Source organism: Vitis vinifera, chromosome 5, assembly GCF_030704535.1.
Source record: "Vitis vinifera cultivar Pinot Noir 40024 chromosome 5, ASM3070453v1".
NCBI classification, from domain to species: domain Eukaryota; kingdom Viridiplantae; phylum Streptophyta; class Magnoliopsida; order Vitales; family Vitaceae; genus Vitis; species Vitis vinifera.
In genome coordinates, this window is record NC_081809.1 from 7478429 (window position 1) to 7495277 (window position 16849).

Here is a 16849-nt window from a genome sequence, read left to right on the forward strand (position 1 = left end):
GAAGAGGGTTTTGAAACCTGGATTGATGACAACGAGATTGGAGCCACGCTCGGCTACAAGTTGAGAGGGAACCACGGATTTCAGGTAATCCTGCGGAAGAAGGTAAACCAAATTTAGAGAGAAAAGAAGAGAAGAGAAGAGAAGGCAACGTAAGCGTTTTTGGAAGTTACCATGGCGATGAAGAGTGTTGCAGCGAAGGCGCGATTTGGGTCTCAGATGTGATGAGTTAATCAACACTCTTATTCAGCTATTCCCTGCGGTTTAAGGTTTTCCTTCTCTCTAAACAATTTGTCAATTTCCTTGTTTTTACTCCGTTTCCTGATTTCTTCCCTCAATTTATACGAGGAAGATAACGTCTCCTGGTACTGGTACAGCGCAAAGGAAGAAAAAGGGCAAAAGAAAAAGAAAACGACGTCGTTGCTTGGTTCAGAGAGAGATTTCCCTTTGAGATGTTTTTAACATTTTTTGTCTCCTTGGGGTTGCAATTCACATTGGTCGTGTTTGTGTGTAGTTAAGAAACCCCGGTTTTTCTCCTCCACAGCTGAATTCAAACCCACATAAATAATAATCACGTTAAAAACATAAACTCTAATATCACCTAATAATTAAAAAGGTAACACGTTATTTTTAATAATTAGGTCCCTATTTTATAACCAAGTTAAATTAGGTATATATCTTTATATGATTAATGTTTTAATCAAATATTTATGATTCAATTAACATATTCATTTAAAAATAAATTTAAAATGAGTAAATATGGATTAAATAATTTAAATCTATAATTAAATTAATAATTAGATTTTAAAATGAGTCAAATTTGTATTATCCATATACTAAAAAATTATCTATTTATTAAAAGGATTACATAGATCAACACAAAATTATTAATTTAAATTCATTTATATTAAATCCAAATTTGTAAAAAATGTGTTGGGTTATTATTATATTGATCGATCAAATTTTGTCACCTTTAATTTTAGATAAGAATTTATCAGTTTTATGTGACTCAATTGGTATATTTTTTCTAAATCTATTAAGAGTTGGTCTGTGATACTAGTACAAGTGTTTTTATTTGAAGTATTTTATTTTATAATACTTCTATAAAACACATTTCTATAAGAATTTGAAAAAGTGATTCTAATAGTGTTTTTGATAATATATCTGATAAATACAATAACATTTTTAATATTAATAAATTACTAAAAAGGGCATTCATTAAAAAAAATTAATTAAAAACTTTTATTACAAAAAAAATATATAAACATTTTTATATTGTTAAAAAAATTCAAAAAATTATTTTTATGATTATAAAAATAGAAACAACTTATGCTACATGAAAATTTAGAAATTGATGTTATTAAGCTAACAACATGATAAGCTTGTGATGATTTTCGATGAGATTATACAAAATCTTAAAATTATTTTTTGGATATTAGTTTTTCGATTGTGGGTAAAAAAATTTCATAAAAAATTGATGAGAGTGAAAGTGAAAGAAGGATAGTGGGAATATTTGGGTATTTTAGGAATATTTAAAAAAAATTAAGTGTTTTTATTTATAAAAAAACACCTTCCAAGTGGTATCCTAAAATACACTTTAAGTGTTTTTAAAATGTTTTAAAATATTGTTGAATATTTATTTTTTACCTTAAAAACACTTTCTAATATTTTTAGGGATGAAAACACTTTTAAAGCCACTACCAAACGGTTTTAACATGAGGAACACGTTTTCATAGAAAGTAGGGTTCTGTCAGAACCATGAACAGTTTTTCTTTTTTGTATCAAAATCCATTAAATCACATAACACGTTAGGAACCGTTTTTATAGAAAGTAGTCTTACCTTGGAAACAATTCTTTTGGTTTTTAATACCATGAAAACATGTGTGATTATTAATTACTTTCAAATCTGGTTTTTAATAATTATTTTAACCCATTCTATAACATATTTTAATTATTTTTAAATATTTTTACTGGGTTGATATTATTTTAAGAATAATTATATAAATATAAAAAATATTTGAAAATAAAATATTGTATACAAAAGTTATTTTGTAAAAAAATATTTTATTTATAGCCATTGTTTTAAAAATAGTTATATAAATATAAAAATTAATTGAAAATAAAATATTATAAATAAAAATTATTTTTTAAAATTTTAAAAATACAAAAAAATTTCCAACATTAGTAATTCCAATCACCATTCAAATTTTTGTTTTTGAAGGGATAATATATTTCACCTTATTGAGGTTTTAGAGTCCGTTGGTATATAAAAATAGGTGCGTCACTGAGAACATAATTATTTTAAAAATCATTTTTTATTATAAATCGCATTACCAAAAGCCATAAACATTTTTTTGTTTTATTCATGTTAGTCCCATCACAACTATCCTTGCAGAATATGCACATGAATTCATCGCAAGCTTAAATAATCCCTACACAAACATCCGTCTTCTTGATGAACCAAGTATGAAAAAGCTTAAGTTCTGTCCCATGAAAAAAAAAAATGTCAACAGCTCAGGCATCCAGTGCCAAAAACATCTCTATTTTCTACTAACTTGACATGACAAAGCGGTAGATAATGGATTGAAAGGGATTGTTCTTTCACTCCTACGATTGTCCAAAACCAAGGCAGTTTGGAATTTTATTCCTGTTTACCACGGCAACACATCATCCATGATCTACCAAAACATTAATTGTACATATATAACCAGAAACAGATACAAAAATTCCTATCGAGAGACAGCAATCCTACCCAAAAACGTAATGAAGATAGTAGAACTCTATCTGAAAACAGGGGAATCAAATGAAACAACAATAAAATTACACAAATTGAAACCCAGAGATACCGTTCGATTATCATCCCAAACAAGCTGCTCAAACGGTGCCAAGAGTATTATGCATTCCAGAATCCAGATTATCAGGGTTGTCTAAGCTCATAAAGTAACCATTACAAGTAAAACACAAAGGAAATGGTTAAAACAGCAATCATTTAAATGGCAATTGCGTCATTCTGGAATGGAGATAAATCCATGTGACAACCCCTTGAAAAGGAAAATAAAGAAAATTACAGAAAGTGGTATTTGAATAAATAGCTTGAGAAAACGGCCACAACCATAATCTGATGCTGCAAGGCAGCTGCTTGACACCCAGAAATTTGAACACCTCCAAAAACAATCCAATATTCAACTTCTTTGTATTATATCTATACTGTCTTTGTTTTAGGGATCTTCTTCTTGAGTTGCCTCCTTGGGATGCAGTTCTTCATCCCCAAGAAAAAGAGCAATGCACCAAAGAGGGCTATACTCTGCCAAGAAATTACAGATCCAGTAAATTAGGTTCCACAGGCAGAACCAAAAAAAATGAAAATATATGCCACGTCAAACATGAACCCTAACAAACCTGCAGGAACTCAGGCAAAAGCAAATGAAATTCTGGCTTGTTAAGCTCATAGTTGTAGAAGTCATACAACAACGGAGTGGTAATTGCCAAGTGGAGAAGCTACAGGAAATATTTTAAAATGGAAAATGTTGTTTAATGAATACAAGACAGCATAGTCACAGCAATAATTGGATCCTCCATAATATTTCAGCTTCAAAAGAGAAAAATCAATAATTCAGAAGGGAGGAGATATTAACCAGGAGATAAGCTCCAAATGAGCTGCCAAACACAAATAGAATGCCTCCAAGCCCTTTCAGAACAATAGTAGTAGCAACCAAATTACGAACCTGAATAAAAATATCTCCAAAATAAGAAATAGGAACTTCCCATGCAGCAACAGATGAAAATCCATTTAATCAGAGGAATATAAAGACAAAATTTAAAAAGTCAGTGCCTTACATCGATATTTGGTACCCCTAACCCCAATTTGGAGGATATATGTTGCTTGATGACTGTAAACTTGGGAATTAATTCTTTTGCAGCTGGTCCACCATCAACACCAAATTCATCGAACCTATACAAATAGGTATTCAATCAATATAAAGACCCTCAAGGTTCTATTTGCTTTTCATATTTTTCATTTTCTGCTAAATTATGAATTATTAGAAAAATAATAGTGAAGAGGACATAAAACGCCATGAACATGGACAGCATACAAAAAAAGAAATAGACATTAAAAGAAAAACTAAGGGAGGCAAAAAGATTGTCAAAAGAAAGGGTGGACCCTAAACAAATCAAACCTCCTCCAATGATCCTATTTTTTCTTCCTGGCCAATTAGAGATATATGAATTATAGGTGCCTAGAAAAAATGGGCATAGGAAGTAAATGAGAATCACCAAAAGCCAAAGGCAAAGGAAAATAATCATAACAGATACCAAAAGGGCCTTAATTCCCAGATAAGCTATCAATAAAAAAAATTGACAACTCCTATGAAACCCTGCCACCAAGCAAACAGAGATCTGAGAAGGACATCTTCTAATGCCAACACAAATGCTCCAACCATAATAATAATAGTACTCTTTTTTATTTCTCTCATTTCAGATGCAACAAAACAAGGACAATTGGTCATTAAAAAAAATGATCTTCTTGATACAAAATAAGCTTCAACATCGTAATAAGAATTCATAACATCACTACAACTTGACAAACTTTGTGATTCATGAAAGTTATGCAATCATCTGGTCTCAGTATGGAGCTTGGCTTCACAAATGGCACAAGGAGCATTGAAAATGGCAATCCTCTCTCACCAACTATTTCTTTCTCATGGAAATTCAAGAATGCCGGTTAAACATTTGAGCAGGGTGAAACATAGTGAGCAAAACAACAGAAATACAGAGCTACACTGAAAAATTTTGGGCCATAAAATCTGCCAATATCAATTCAACAAAGGTCCTATAATCTACCCAAAATAGAATCCACACCACCTGATTAAATTATGTGACAAAAAACATGGCTTGTGCATGCTTAACCCTATTAGGAGCAATGAAAAAGCAGACATTATGTTAATGGTCCCCAGACCAATGTCCATATTGAAATCAGACATCAAGGCAGTTGATTTGAATATTTTATTTTCATATCATCTCAGCTATAACATTTACTAAGATAACTTTGCAGCAGACTGCCATGGATTACCTGGGATAGTAATTTTGATATGCTTTTCACATGTAACTATTCAAAGGAAAGGATATCATCATACTAAGTGAACCAAAATACATGCGAATGAAGTTGCCAAGGACAATAACAAAGCAACTGATGTTCATGGCTAGGATACTAGACACTTAGAGAAACTCAAGTAACCACACAAAATGACAACTGTAAAGGTTCATCCCATTCCCACCATGTGCTCTACCACTCAGTGACATTTACACGATCCCTCTAATTGGGTATTTCCTAACTTTTCCACTTTTTAAGGAGCAGTTTTTGTTAATAGGCAAAGATAAAATATATTAATAGCGCCTAACAAAAGGGTGTACAAAAGTATATACGACTTTTAAGGAGCAGTTTAGTTTCATGACTGTGAAACATGAAGCACTCAGTAATCCTAGGGTTGAAAATCCAAACAGCTAAGATTGAATTAGAACTCTGATTCTTTTTTTCCTAATTTGTAATGCTTAAACCCTAAACTAACAATTAGAAGACTGCATATGGAAATTTTTTCCATGTCCCTTGTACCCATCAATCAAAACAAAAACCTTAAAAAGGAAGTTTTTAATTTTTTCAAATGAATGGTTTACTTAAATGCTCCTCATTCTTACAAAAGCTTAATTTCCTAATAATATTTTCTGATAGATCTCAATAACAAAAATCTCAATGGTGCTATGAATCCAACATTAAAAAAAAATGACACTACATATCTTGTGCAGTGGTATTAAATAAATGGAAACCTTTTTTTAGAGAAACTTTAAGAAGGAAAACGATGGATAAATAGAGTGCACTTGCAAGGTGCTAATCAAGAACAATAGTGTGCACAATCAACAAATGCATGCCAAACTGGAATAAACACTATCCACACAATCTGAAACAACTTTCATTTCATCAAAAAATCCACCATCCCCATACACCTAGTATTAGAGCATATATGCACATGTGCGTTATCCAAAACATTGAAGAGAGAGAGAGAGAGAGAGAGAGAGAGAGAGAGAGAGATTTCTACCCTCACATGTAGACATGAAAATGCAAAGAAGCTACAATAAAGCACCAGAATATTTTTTGCATATAGGATGTCAGCATGATGAGCTTAAACAGGAAACCTGTATTGAGCCCACATAAAAAGAGGAAGCCAAAATATTTTCATTTCTCGACACTATATATAGACTCCCATGATCCCATCATATTTATACCCTATATAGGCTCCCATAAACTGAACTTCTACCCAAGAAACCAGAATGCAGCAGCTTCCATCAATTGAGATGACAGCTGAACGTAAGATTAAAAACTATAAATCCTGTAACCTAAATTTGGAGAGCTGCTGGTTTCTGCCAGCTCATTCAAATTCAAATACAATATCAATAATTATAGATGGCTCAACCTCCCTTTCAAAAAACTCACCAAAAAGTCAAAACAGTGGCAAAGAAATAAATTCCACAACAAATGTCAATTTTGAATTCATGTGGCATATCATGTTATGCCGTTAATTTCTAACTTATAGGTGAAGTGGACCCATGTTCCAAAAATTTCTTTGTCTAATACACTTTCTATATGGTTATAGTAAAGAAATTTTGCCCCTGAAGCATTTTCAGGAAAAAGGATGCGCAGGAATCACAGATGGCGGAAATGACTCTGCCATTCAATATCATCATAAGTAGCAACCTCACCAACAACAAAATAAATATTCAAAGAAAAGTACAAACTCATTAAGTACAACAAATCCATCTAAGCAACAATCCAAGAATCTAAAGCAACGGCTTCAAAACATGCTCCAAACCCTAGATCCAACATTATACACCTTAGACTCGGCTACTGGCTGTAAATCCACAAAGCACAAAAAGATGAAAAATAAAAAAATAAAAGCCAGCTGCGTTTAGTTGGTGATAAAAACAAAGGAACAAAAAGGTTGAAAACCGATTGAGGCAAACGTCAGGATTACAAGATCCAAAAATTCTTCTTTTCCCTATGATTTCTCAGAAGTCAAACAGCACAAAACCACATAATAGGAGCAGATCTGAGAAGACTCAGAAGAGAGAGCGTACATTTGCCATGCTGAGAGAATGAAAATGGAAGCAAAGAGGAGTCTTCCGAGAAACGAGAAGAAACCCATTCTCACAACACAGACAGCAAATCTCGGGTCCTCCTTGCTAACCTCGAACCAAGCTACTTGTTGCTTGGGTCAACCTAAAACAAAAAGCAATGAGAGCGAGGTGAGCCGGACACGCAACCGGGTGCGATTCGGGTCAATCAATTGGGTCCTGTGTTTCGATTTATTTACGGAACAACTCGCTTCCTGGGAGGCTACGACTGCCTTTTGGACAATCTAGACTTTTCATAAGACTCATAACTAAATAAAAGATATTTATTTATTTATAAAATTAGCATAGTAATAAAATAAAAACCTATCCGAATTTTTCAGCTCGAAAACTCTTATCATTATGTTTTTCTAATATAGTTTTAACATATTGCATCAACAGTAAAAAAAAAACTTATTATTATTTAATATTATTGGAGTTGGGTGGCCGTCTAAAATCAACCTAATTCAATCCAACAAAATAAGATATAAAGAGGAAGCAGTTTATGAGAGTTGATTTTTTTTTTTTAAAAAAAATGGGTCTTCCTCTCTCATTTTTTATTTTTTATTTTTTAGGAAGAGAAAGATCTCAAAAACTGGGGAAAAAAAAGTTTTTAGAAAAAGTAGATGATAAAAAAATTATAAGTCGTGTAACATAATGACTTTTGATTTTAGTGTAGTTTTATTTAATAATTAGGGTGAATAAGTTAATGGTACAATAATATTTTTTTGAAATCTTAACCATTTAAAAATGGTGATGGGAAGTTTTTCCATTATATACCATAAAACTTATTAAAAATGATTTATTAATTTAAATGAAGCATTTATTAGAGTCGAAGAATAACTTATTAATTTTTTATTATTGTCATTATACTTTTGGTATATTTAATGGATAATGTCACATATCAATCTAATAAAAATAATAATTTAGTCTACCAAAAATATCACCCCTCTTAATAGATTCAATTATCAATCAAAAATAAAAACTCTACTGATATTTAAAGATGGTGTAATCATTTAAATATGGGTAATACATTTATCAAATATCTTTGATTTTATTTATTTTTAAAATAAACAATGAAAAAATAATTTTTAAATATTCTTTTCATCTTAAATATCTTTGAAAAATTTCTAATATTAAAAGGTTTTATTAATGTTAAAATATTAAATAGATAAAAATAATAATTTTTTTTTTCAAATGGAAGTTGTTTTACAATCCTTAATGTCAACCCTATGTCATGCCCAAATGTTAAATATGTTATTTTGTTAATATTTTTTATAGAAAGAATAAATGGAATGACAAATATGTAGACAAATCAAACATATCCAAGCATATTGTATATATCATAGCAACATTGTTTCAAAAAAGAAGTTTAGGGTCAAAATGGGACATTTATAAAAGTAAGATGGTGATTTTTGTAATTTATCCAAAAATAATTTAGCAAAACTAAAAATCTAACTAATAACATATTAAATTAATTTTTCTTTTTATTTTGAATATATACTATTTATAAAATTATGAAGTGTTCTATATTTTTTGCCAATGATACCCCTATTGTTATACCAAATAACATCTTTGTATTTTATTTTTTTATTATGATATTTTTAGGGTTGTGTTTGATTAAGTTGGTTCAATTAACGTTAAAATCAATCAAATCAATCAAACAAGCTTATGAAATAAGAATCAAATTAAGTGAGTATTTGGTAAATTAACTTAATTAAGTCATTAAGTAAATTAAGTATGTTTGGTAAAATAATTTAAAGATATGACTTAAAGTAAAAAATAACTTTAAGTAATAATTAAAAACAATTAATTTATTCTAAAGTCTATATCTTCATTTTACATATTTACCATCATTTGCCCTAATTATCTCCATAATTTTTTTTACTACTCTACAACGTTCATTGTTATTTGACTTGTTTTACCTTAATTATAATTTATGAAGATAAATATATTAATATGATGATTTAGAATAAATTTTAAGTTAATTTTATCAAACAATCTTAATACTTAAAGTAAAAATTAAGTAATAAGTTTTAAGTTAATAATTTAAGTATAATTTAACTTAAAATCAATTTAAATCATTAAGTAATAAGTATTAAGTTTTACAAAACACCTCTTAAGTATTTTATATTTTTCAATTAGAAAACTTTTTATATGAATAGGCATCTTTAATAATTAAGCAATTTGTTTCTTATATGAAATATTCTCCTATAATTAAAAAAAAAATTATTCATTTTTTCCATTTTGCCAAATGATCCTATTGATACCCTAACAAAGCTTATTTGAAGGTTTGTTGTCTTTGTTTGGTGACCTTTGAGTGTACTATCGCTTCTCAGCTTTAAATTTGTAGGTATCCTTTATTTCCAAGGGTTGATGTTTTACATTAATGGTATTATTATGCTTTGAGATTATCTCAAATTTAGGAAATAAAAAGTAATTTTTTTTAAAGTTTTTATTATTGTATGTATATAACAAGTTCAATTTATAACTCTTTTCTGAATATATCAAAATTTTTAATGTTAAAGAGTTTATCAATATTAATTATTAGTTTAATTAAAAATTTTAAATAAATATTTTTATATAGTTGCATTTTCATAAATAAGTTATTATATAATGAAAATAATAATTTAGCAAAAATAAAATTTAAATTAATTATTGCCTGATCTTCAAAATTTTTCTTAAATATATTCATTTTTGCAATATTAGAAAATCATACAAGTACTAATTATTAATCTATTAAAAATATTGAATAAGTAAAAGTTAAAATCTTTCAAATGCATGTACTATATGACTGTCTTTTCATAAATAAGTTTTTATACATTAAAATGATTATTTTCAAAAATAAAAACTCAATTATTTACTTGCACCAATAAAAATAAATTATAAATTTACTATATAAATAGGTAATTATTTATAATTTTATATACAAAAGAAAATAGACTTGATGGTGGTTTTTTTTTTTTTTTTTTTTTTCTCTTGTATATATACTATTAAACATATTGAATATGTTTATTAAAATGACATATGCAAGGATGAAGACGAGGAACCTATTCGGTAGTAGAGATTTTGTAACCTTGACACGCCTAATTTAAGATGGTGGGGATTGGAAAAAAATTACAAGTAGGATAGGGAAGCTATACGTAGCCCATTGTGCTAAGTTTATATTATTACATTGATTAATTCAATTTGGTTTGATTCATTAATTGGATATGAGCAAAATTTTGGTTTTTGTATTTTTCAAAAAAAAATTAACAACTCAAAAAACTTGCTTTTCATAATGTATGACTAGATATAAGTAACCCAAAAATATTATAAAACACCATAGCAAAAAATAATACTAAGAAGGGAAAGATAAGCTAACAAAATAAGGAAGAACAACAATATCAAATAAGGATAGTTTAAGAAAGAAAATGAGAAAACAAGCTTAAGGACAAGTGATTCCTTTATGGTCTTTTTGAACGCCAGAATAAGAGGGCCTAAATTACTTTAGGAAAATGAAAATACACATCATATTCTTACTTTTTAATATATAACGGTGGATAGACTTTGAATTCACTATCTATGATTCTTTACAAGGTTTTCAATAAGTGATAAAGTTTCATGATGGAGATGTATTTTCCTTTAACTCTAGTTGCAAGGTTAGCTGTGTAGGCCTATGGGAGGTATAACATTATTTTATCTATCACTCCATTACCATTTTTATCAAATCCCTAAGTTTCCTAGAATAACCATCACTTTCTTACCAAACCTTTATCTTAAAACTAAATTTTATAAAGACACACAAACCTATCAAAGAAGCACTTAGAAATGACAATTAAGGGGAAGCAATGATGAACAAAATAAGTGCCTTAATAAAAAAATAACACATGGAATGTTATTGATCTTTCTATAGGAAAAAGAAAAGTAGATTCCAAATGGGTATTTGTCACAAAGTTTAGGGTTGATGGCACACTAGATACAAAACAAGACTAGTGGCAAAAAGGTACGCTTAATCACATGGAATTGATTACCATGAAACTTTTGTATTGTAGCAAAGATGAACACTATTTGAATTATATTGTCCTTAGTTGCTAATCTTGATTGATCATTATAACAATTAGATGTCAAGAATGTTTTTCTACATAGAGATTCAAAAGAAGAAGTCCATATGGAAGTGTCATTGGGGTTGGAAGAAAAACTTGAAAAAAAAAAAAAAAAAACAAAGTGTGCAAACTTAAAAAGACTTTTTACAAACTCAAACAATCACTAAGAACTTGATTTGGAAGATTTACAAAGGAAATGGAGGGTATGAGACATATCAAGAGTCAAGGATATTATCTCTTATTCCTCAGACATCAAAAAATGAACAAGGTAATAATACTTATTTTATATATTGATGACATAGTTTTATTAGGAAATGACCTTATGGAAATGGAGGGATTGAAGAGGTAGCTATCTAAGCAATTCAAAATCAAAGACCTAGGAAAACTCAAATAATTTTTAGGGATTGAAGTTGCACACTATATGAAGGAATTGTAATCTCACAATAAAAATACATTCTAGATCTCCTAAAAGAGATGAGAATTAGTGGTTGCAGATTGACATAGACCCTAATAAAACAAGCTTGCAAATTAAATGAAAGAAAACAAAGCACTCTATTGGATAAAGAAATACATCATTCATAGTAGGAAAATTGACATACTTAGCACACACAAAACCTAACATAGCCTAAGTTGTGACTATGGTAAGTTAATTTATGCATGATCCTACAAAATTGTCGATGGAAGTAGTGTTTAGAGTGTTAAAGTACATAAAGTCTTCACCTAGACAAGGTAGTCATTCCAAAAGGAGAAACAAGGATATTGAATGTGTTAGGTCAATAACAGATTGAAAACCAACATCAAGGTATTGTAAATTTTTGGGAGGAAATTTAGTAATTCAGAAAAATAATAAGCAATTAGTGATGACAAGGTCAAATATAGAAGTTGAATTTCAGGTTATAACACAAAATCTACGAGTTTCTTTGGATCAAGATTATACTAAGTGATTGTTAAGCGATATGATATTTGTTTAGGCTTTATAGTATATGTATCTAAAATTCTAAACATAACAAAAATGATAAAATAATAATAATAATAATAATAAAGCTTTGGCCTTATTGGGTGTGTTAGAAATCATATATAAGGTTTAAATGTTCTTAAAGCAAAATTCTTTCGTAAAAGAGATCTCAAAAGCCACGGATCTTCCACTTGATGACTTTGTCTTTGATCCTTGGCACATGTATAGAGCGACTACACACTTGAGAAGAAGAGAGATGGAGGCTAGGACTCTTTTTGGAAGAATGAAATGATATATTGATTAATCATAAACTCTAAGAGGTTTATATAGCCACTCTTGTGGGCTTAGGTGACTTTGACACAACTTGAGCTTGGATCTCTTAATATAGTCCACTAGGTCTTAATTATTTAAGTAGTCCTACTAAGCTTGAATTAATTAATTATCTCTATCTAGAAAATCCATCATAATTAATCATTAAATTTTGTGCAATGTTTTACTAGAATGTCATTTTGCACATATATGATTAAATTTTCAATTTCTCTCAAACCTTTGTGCCAATAGAGATTGTGAGCTTAAGTGGGGACTCATAGGAAAATATTTCTCATAACCCAATTTTAAATTTGACTCAACATTCCACTAAAGATAGTCAATCGTATTCCAGTATCATATATTACTACATCGAGATAAAAATTGTTTAAATCCAGTTTAATCAATTCCTCTAGTTTGTAACCTGACATTCACTGCATGGAGACTTCCCATGAATTGATGTTTATAATCTAACAAGGTAGATGTTATCACCCTCTCAAGATTATCTCTACAATTCTTGAGTTTTAAGTCCCCCTATTATATTTCAATTGCATTCTCTAGCTCACTAAGAATATATCTCAAATTTCACTAAAAAAATTACTACAAACCACAAATTTCATGATTATAAGTTTTTCAATGTTGAGAGTCTATGCAGTATAGTAGTTTGGTAAAATCATGACTTCCCGATAGTCAATGTTATGATTCACTATAAGTTTTGTCTAATGTGAAATCATATATACTAGTGTACTTACTATTGAGAACTCATATCATTCATCAAGATAAGTCATCTCTTGAATTAGGAGGTAATGCAATATAACTTCAAATGCATTACCTAAGTCCATAAATTAATTATGAACAACTTATCAACTTGCAAGAAACCCATAACTTGGATCTTTCGTGCAACTTCCAATACACCTAAGTTATGTACAATGTAAGTGATGCTAACTTAAATGCTCAAATAAATTTTAACTTAAGGATAGAATAATGGAAACTCAAGTCTAACTTTATTACATCATGTCATGCTTTAAGGGCTCTATCATTACAAACTCTTACTAACCCTAAAAGCAAACTAGGCATTGCAAAAAGAATTTGCTATATAGAACATCATCTCTTTGAACTATCTTACAAAATAGATAGTACTTTCCCTTTATATGGTTTCCCTTCTAATGGTTCTTTGGTTCTTTAGACTATGTCACCACCCTACTATTATCATAAAATAAGACCATGAATGATACTACTAAGGGAATACCCTTAATCCCAAGTGGAACATCCTTAGCCAAATTCCTTTGTTATTTTAGAAGTAGTAATAAAAACTACTTATAGCATACACACATCTAAAAGCAAACCTACAAGAGCCCTTATCAAACTGAAAGTCTAAATCCTTATGCCCAAGGAGTCCTAACTCATTGCAAAGACTCACAAGCATATATTCATGTGTTCTCCTAAGGTACTTGCGTATATGTTCGACATTTGTCCAATGCTTTGGTTATGGATTATACTAACATCTACTCACCACCTTTACAACAAAAGCAAATATTTGGAAGGCTACCCACTTCATAGGCATAGGGTATCACCTTCATATTATCTTTTTCCTCGGATGTCTTAGGACACCAATCTTGAGAGAATGGAGCTTAAAGGGTAGCAAGCCTCTCTAAGAGTCCTACATTATGCAATTATCAACACTAAGGCTATAATATGAAGGTGATTTTTTAGCATATTTTGAAACCCGGGAAAGATTGTGCTAACTTTTAGATTTTTGTTTCCAAGTAAACTAAATGCAATCATCAACAAACAAAACAATCAACTTACCCTTGATATACTATGAACTTCGGTAGCTCCTCAAATATGCATTCAAATAGATTAAACTAAATAGAACAAAACTTTTCTTATTACTCAAAGAAAAAGACAAATGGTCATGTTTAGTATATTCACAAACATCATAATGGAAATTTTGAACCTTTAGTTTTTCAAAGATATTAGGAAACTTTCTTTCCAACAATAGAAATGATTTTATTTATCACTCGAGGATGCTAGAAGATTTCTCTACAATGATTTGTACTTCATATTATATAATAAAAAATTCATGATATATTTATTTGTAAGATACCTTATTAACTTAAAATGATAAATTAATTTTTTATTAATTCTATTTAATGTTATCAAGTAAAAAGATCATTTCAATACATAATTATTTGACTTATAGAAAAAGTGCATATATTCTAAAATATTTTTAGATAGATGAAAATAAAATTGATTTGTAAAATTTGAAGTCTTTTCTTCTATATATTTTTAAATTAGTGAGACAAAATCTACTTTTGTCTTACAAAAATATCAAATTATGAATACTTAATTAAAAATTTATAAGTATTGGATAGTCACGATAAATTCATATAACCTCATTGTAACCCTTTCCTTTTTCCAATGAAAGACATTATTAGGGTTCCAAGATATCTGATTGTGGGTATGAAATAAAATTTTGACAAATAAAAGACTTTTAATTTCAAATGATTTTACGAAATTATTTTCTTGATGATATTTAGGTTGAGTGGATTGACTTCTTTTCTCGTATTGAATCTTTGGAAGAATTATGGGATAAAAATTTCTAGTTTACCATTATTTTTTTTCATCATTCAATACTTGCAACCTAGGAAATTTAAGTTGAAATAGCTTAGGATGCCAACACAATACATCAAGCAAAAAAGAAAAAAGGAAAAAGAAAAAGAAAGCATGACAACATCTTTTTTGAGAAGGTTAAATAATAATCATTCAACCATTAATCATGCATGCATGACAAGCCCTTCTATTAATTTTTTTTTCACCAAAAAATTAATAAATTATTTTTATATGGTTGACTTATTTTCCTATATTATATAAAATTTAAAGAATTTTAAAATACATAAAATTTTAATTAATTTTAATTATATTTGATTTAATTTTATATTTTTTACGGAAATCAAATATGAAGAACCATTTTTCTTATCATGATACTTTATGGGAATCAATCATAACCTAATAAAATACTATTTTACTATATACAATTTATAGTAACTGATATAAAACCTCTTTAATGTGGAATAAAACTTGTGACTAAAGCAAAATAAATAAATAAATAAATAAGTCATTTCAAATAATACTTAATAGGTTAGTAACCATTGAAAGTTGTCAAATCTTATGAGTTTTAGTCTACTGTTCCCGTATTAGAGAACCCTTCAATATCACGGAATTTTGAGTCAATCCATGCTCCGAGGAAATTTAAGTGGAAGTAATAAGTAGGCTTCTCTTTATTAAAAATAATGTTGGATTAAATAAATGATTCAAATTTTTGAACAATACTTATAAATTCCTCACCCGCCACCAAGAAAATGAAGAGTGGATTGATTGTGTAGCAAGCCAGACCATTGATTAATAATGGACCATCTTAACCAATACCCACTTATCTTAGCCAACAATTAAGGTGACAGAGAATTGAGAATTGAGGTGGAAAAGCATGAGATCCGATCGCCTTTAATTAATTCCGTGTCATGTAGTTTTTGGGCGAATTGTGATGTTCACGTGGAGGCGCATGACACGGTGGGGGGTCATCTTCCCCAACAGTCCATATTTTTGTAAGCTACAAGTCAGAAAAGAACAAGCAACACAAGCAAAAATCAGGCTTCCTTCATTGAATAGCATGATCTGGGAACATGCCAGGGATTCCTAATTTTTTTTCATTTTCCCTTTTTTATTCATTGACTTCTCTATTTCATTGCAACTGTCTCTGCAATTTTTGCTTTTGCTTTTTGTTTATTGTTTTGGTGATCTGGGTAGGCTGGTGCTTCCGATCTGGTTCAGGCGAGCGCTCACGCTTTGCCTTCGTGTTCTTTTTTATTTTTCCCCTTAGAATAATGGTGTAGCACCTTATGGTTGACATGCTCCCATCACCACCAGAGTCCGAGTCCAATTGAGCTGGCCGTTTCATCACTCCAAGAATACTACGTAAAGTTGAGTATTATTCTCCTAATGCAAGGTTGTGTTTGGGATTTTCTTGTTATCAAAGTAAAAAATATAAGAACACATTTTTTTGTGTCCTTTTTTCCTTCAACTTTACTTATAAATTGAAGCTCAAAAGATATCATAAATGTTGATATCATGAAAATTTAATCAAACACAAATTATACTATATTATTATTTGTAACAACTTGCATCCCATGTAGATATCCGCTTTGGATCCAAACGAGGTTTTATGGTTTTAAAATGTATTTATAAGATTAAAAGATTTTATACATAGTTTCAATAATTTTCGTGCAAATATTGTTCACTTTGGGTTCAAATGATCCTTACGACTTTAAAAGTCGTCTATAAGATT

General features: G+C 29.4%; 2 protein-coding genes across 3 annotated transcripts in view; both read right to left on the bottom strand.

Annotated features, from left to right (window-relative positions):
- LOC100254451 (actin-related protein 9) overlaps positions 1-478 on the bottom strand; it is a 61672-nt gene extending 61194 nt beyond the window's left edge. Inside the window, exons 1-2 of one of the 2 annotated variants that reach the window (XM_010651751.3) lie at positions 171-478; positions 18-90 (exon numbers count right to left, since the gene is read on the bottom strand). In XM_010651751.3, the coding sequence (XP_010650053.1) occupies positions 18-90; positions 171-173 (76 nt within the window). In that variant the 5' untranslated portion in view covers positions 174-478. The remainder of the gene's footprint in view (positions 1-17; positions 91-170) is intronic. The other variant, XM_019220167.2, reaches the window with a different exon arrangement.
- A 2390-nt stretch (positions 479-2868) lies between these two features.
- Positions 2869-7399, bottom strand: LOC100256194 (uncharacterized). The gene is made up of 5 exons (XM_002284532.5): positions 7126-7399; positions 3835-3949; positions 3633-3722; positions 3397-3495; positions 2869-3301 (listed from the first exon to the last, which is right to left on the bottom strand). Exons 1-5 carry the CDS (start codon positions 7191-7193, stop codon positions 3200-3202), a joined length of 474 nt encoding a protein of 157 aa, XP_002284568.1. The 5' UTR covers positions 7194-7399; the 3' UTR covers positions 2869-3199.
- Between the last annotated feature and the right edge of the window lie 9450 nt (positions 7400-16849).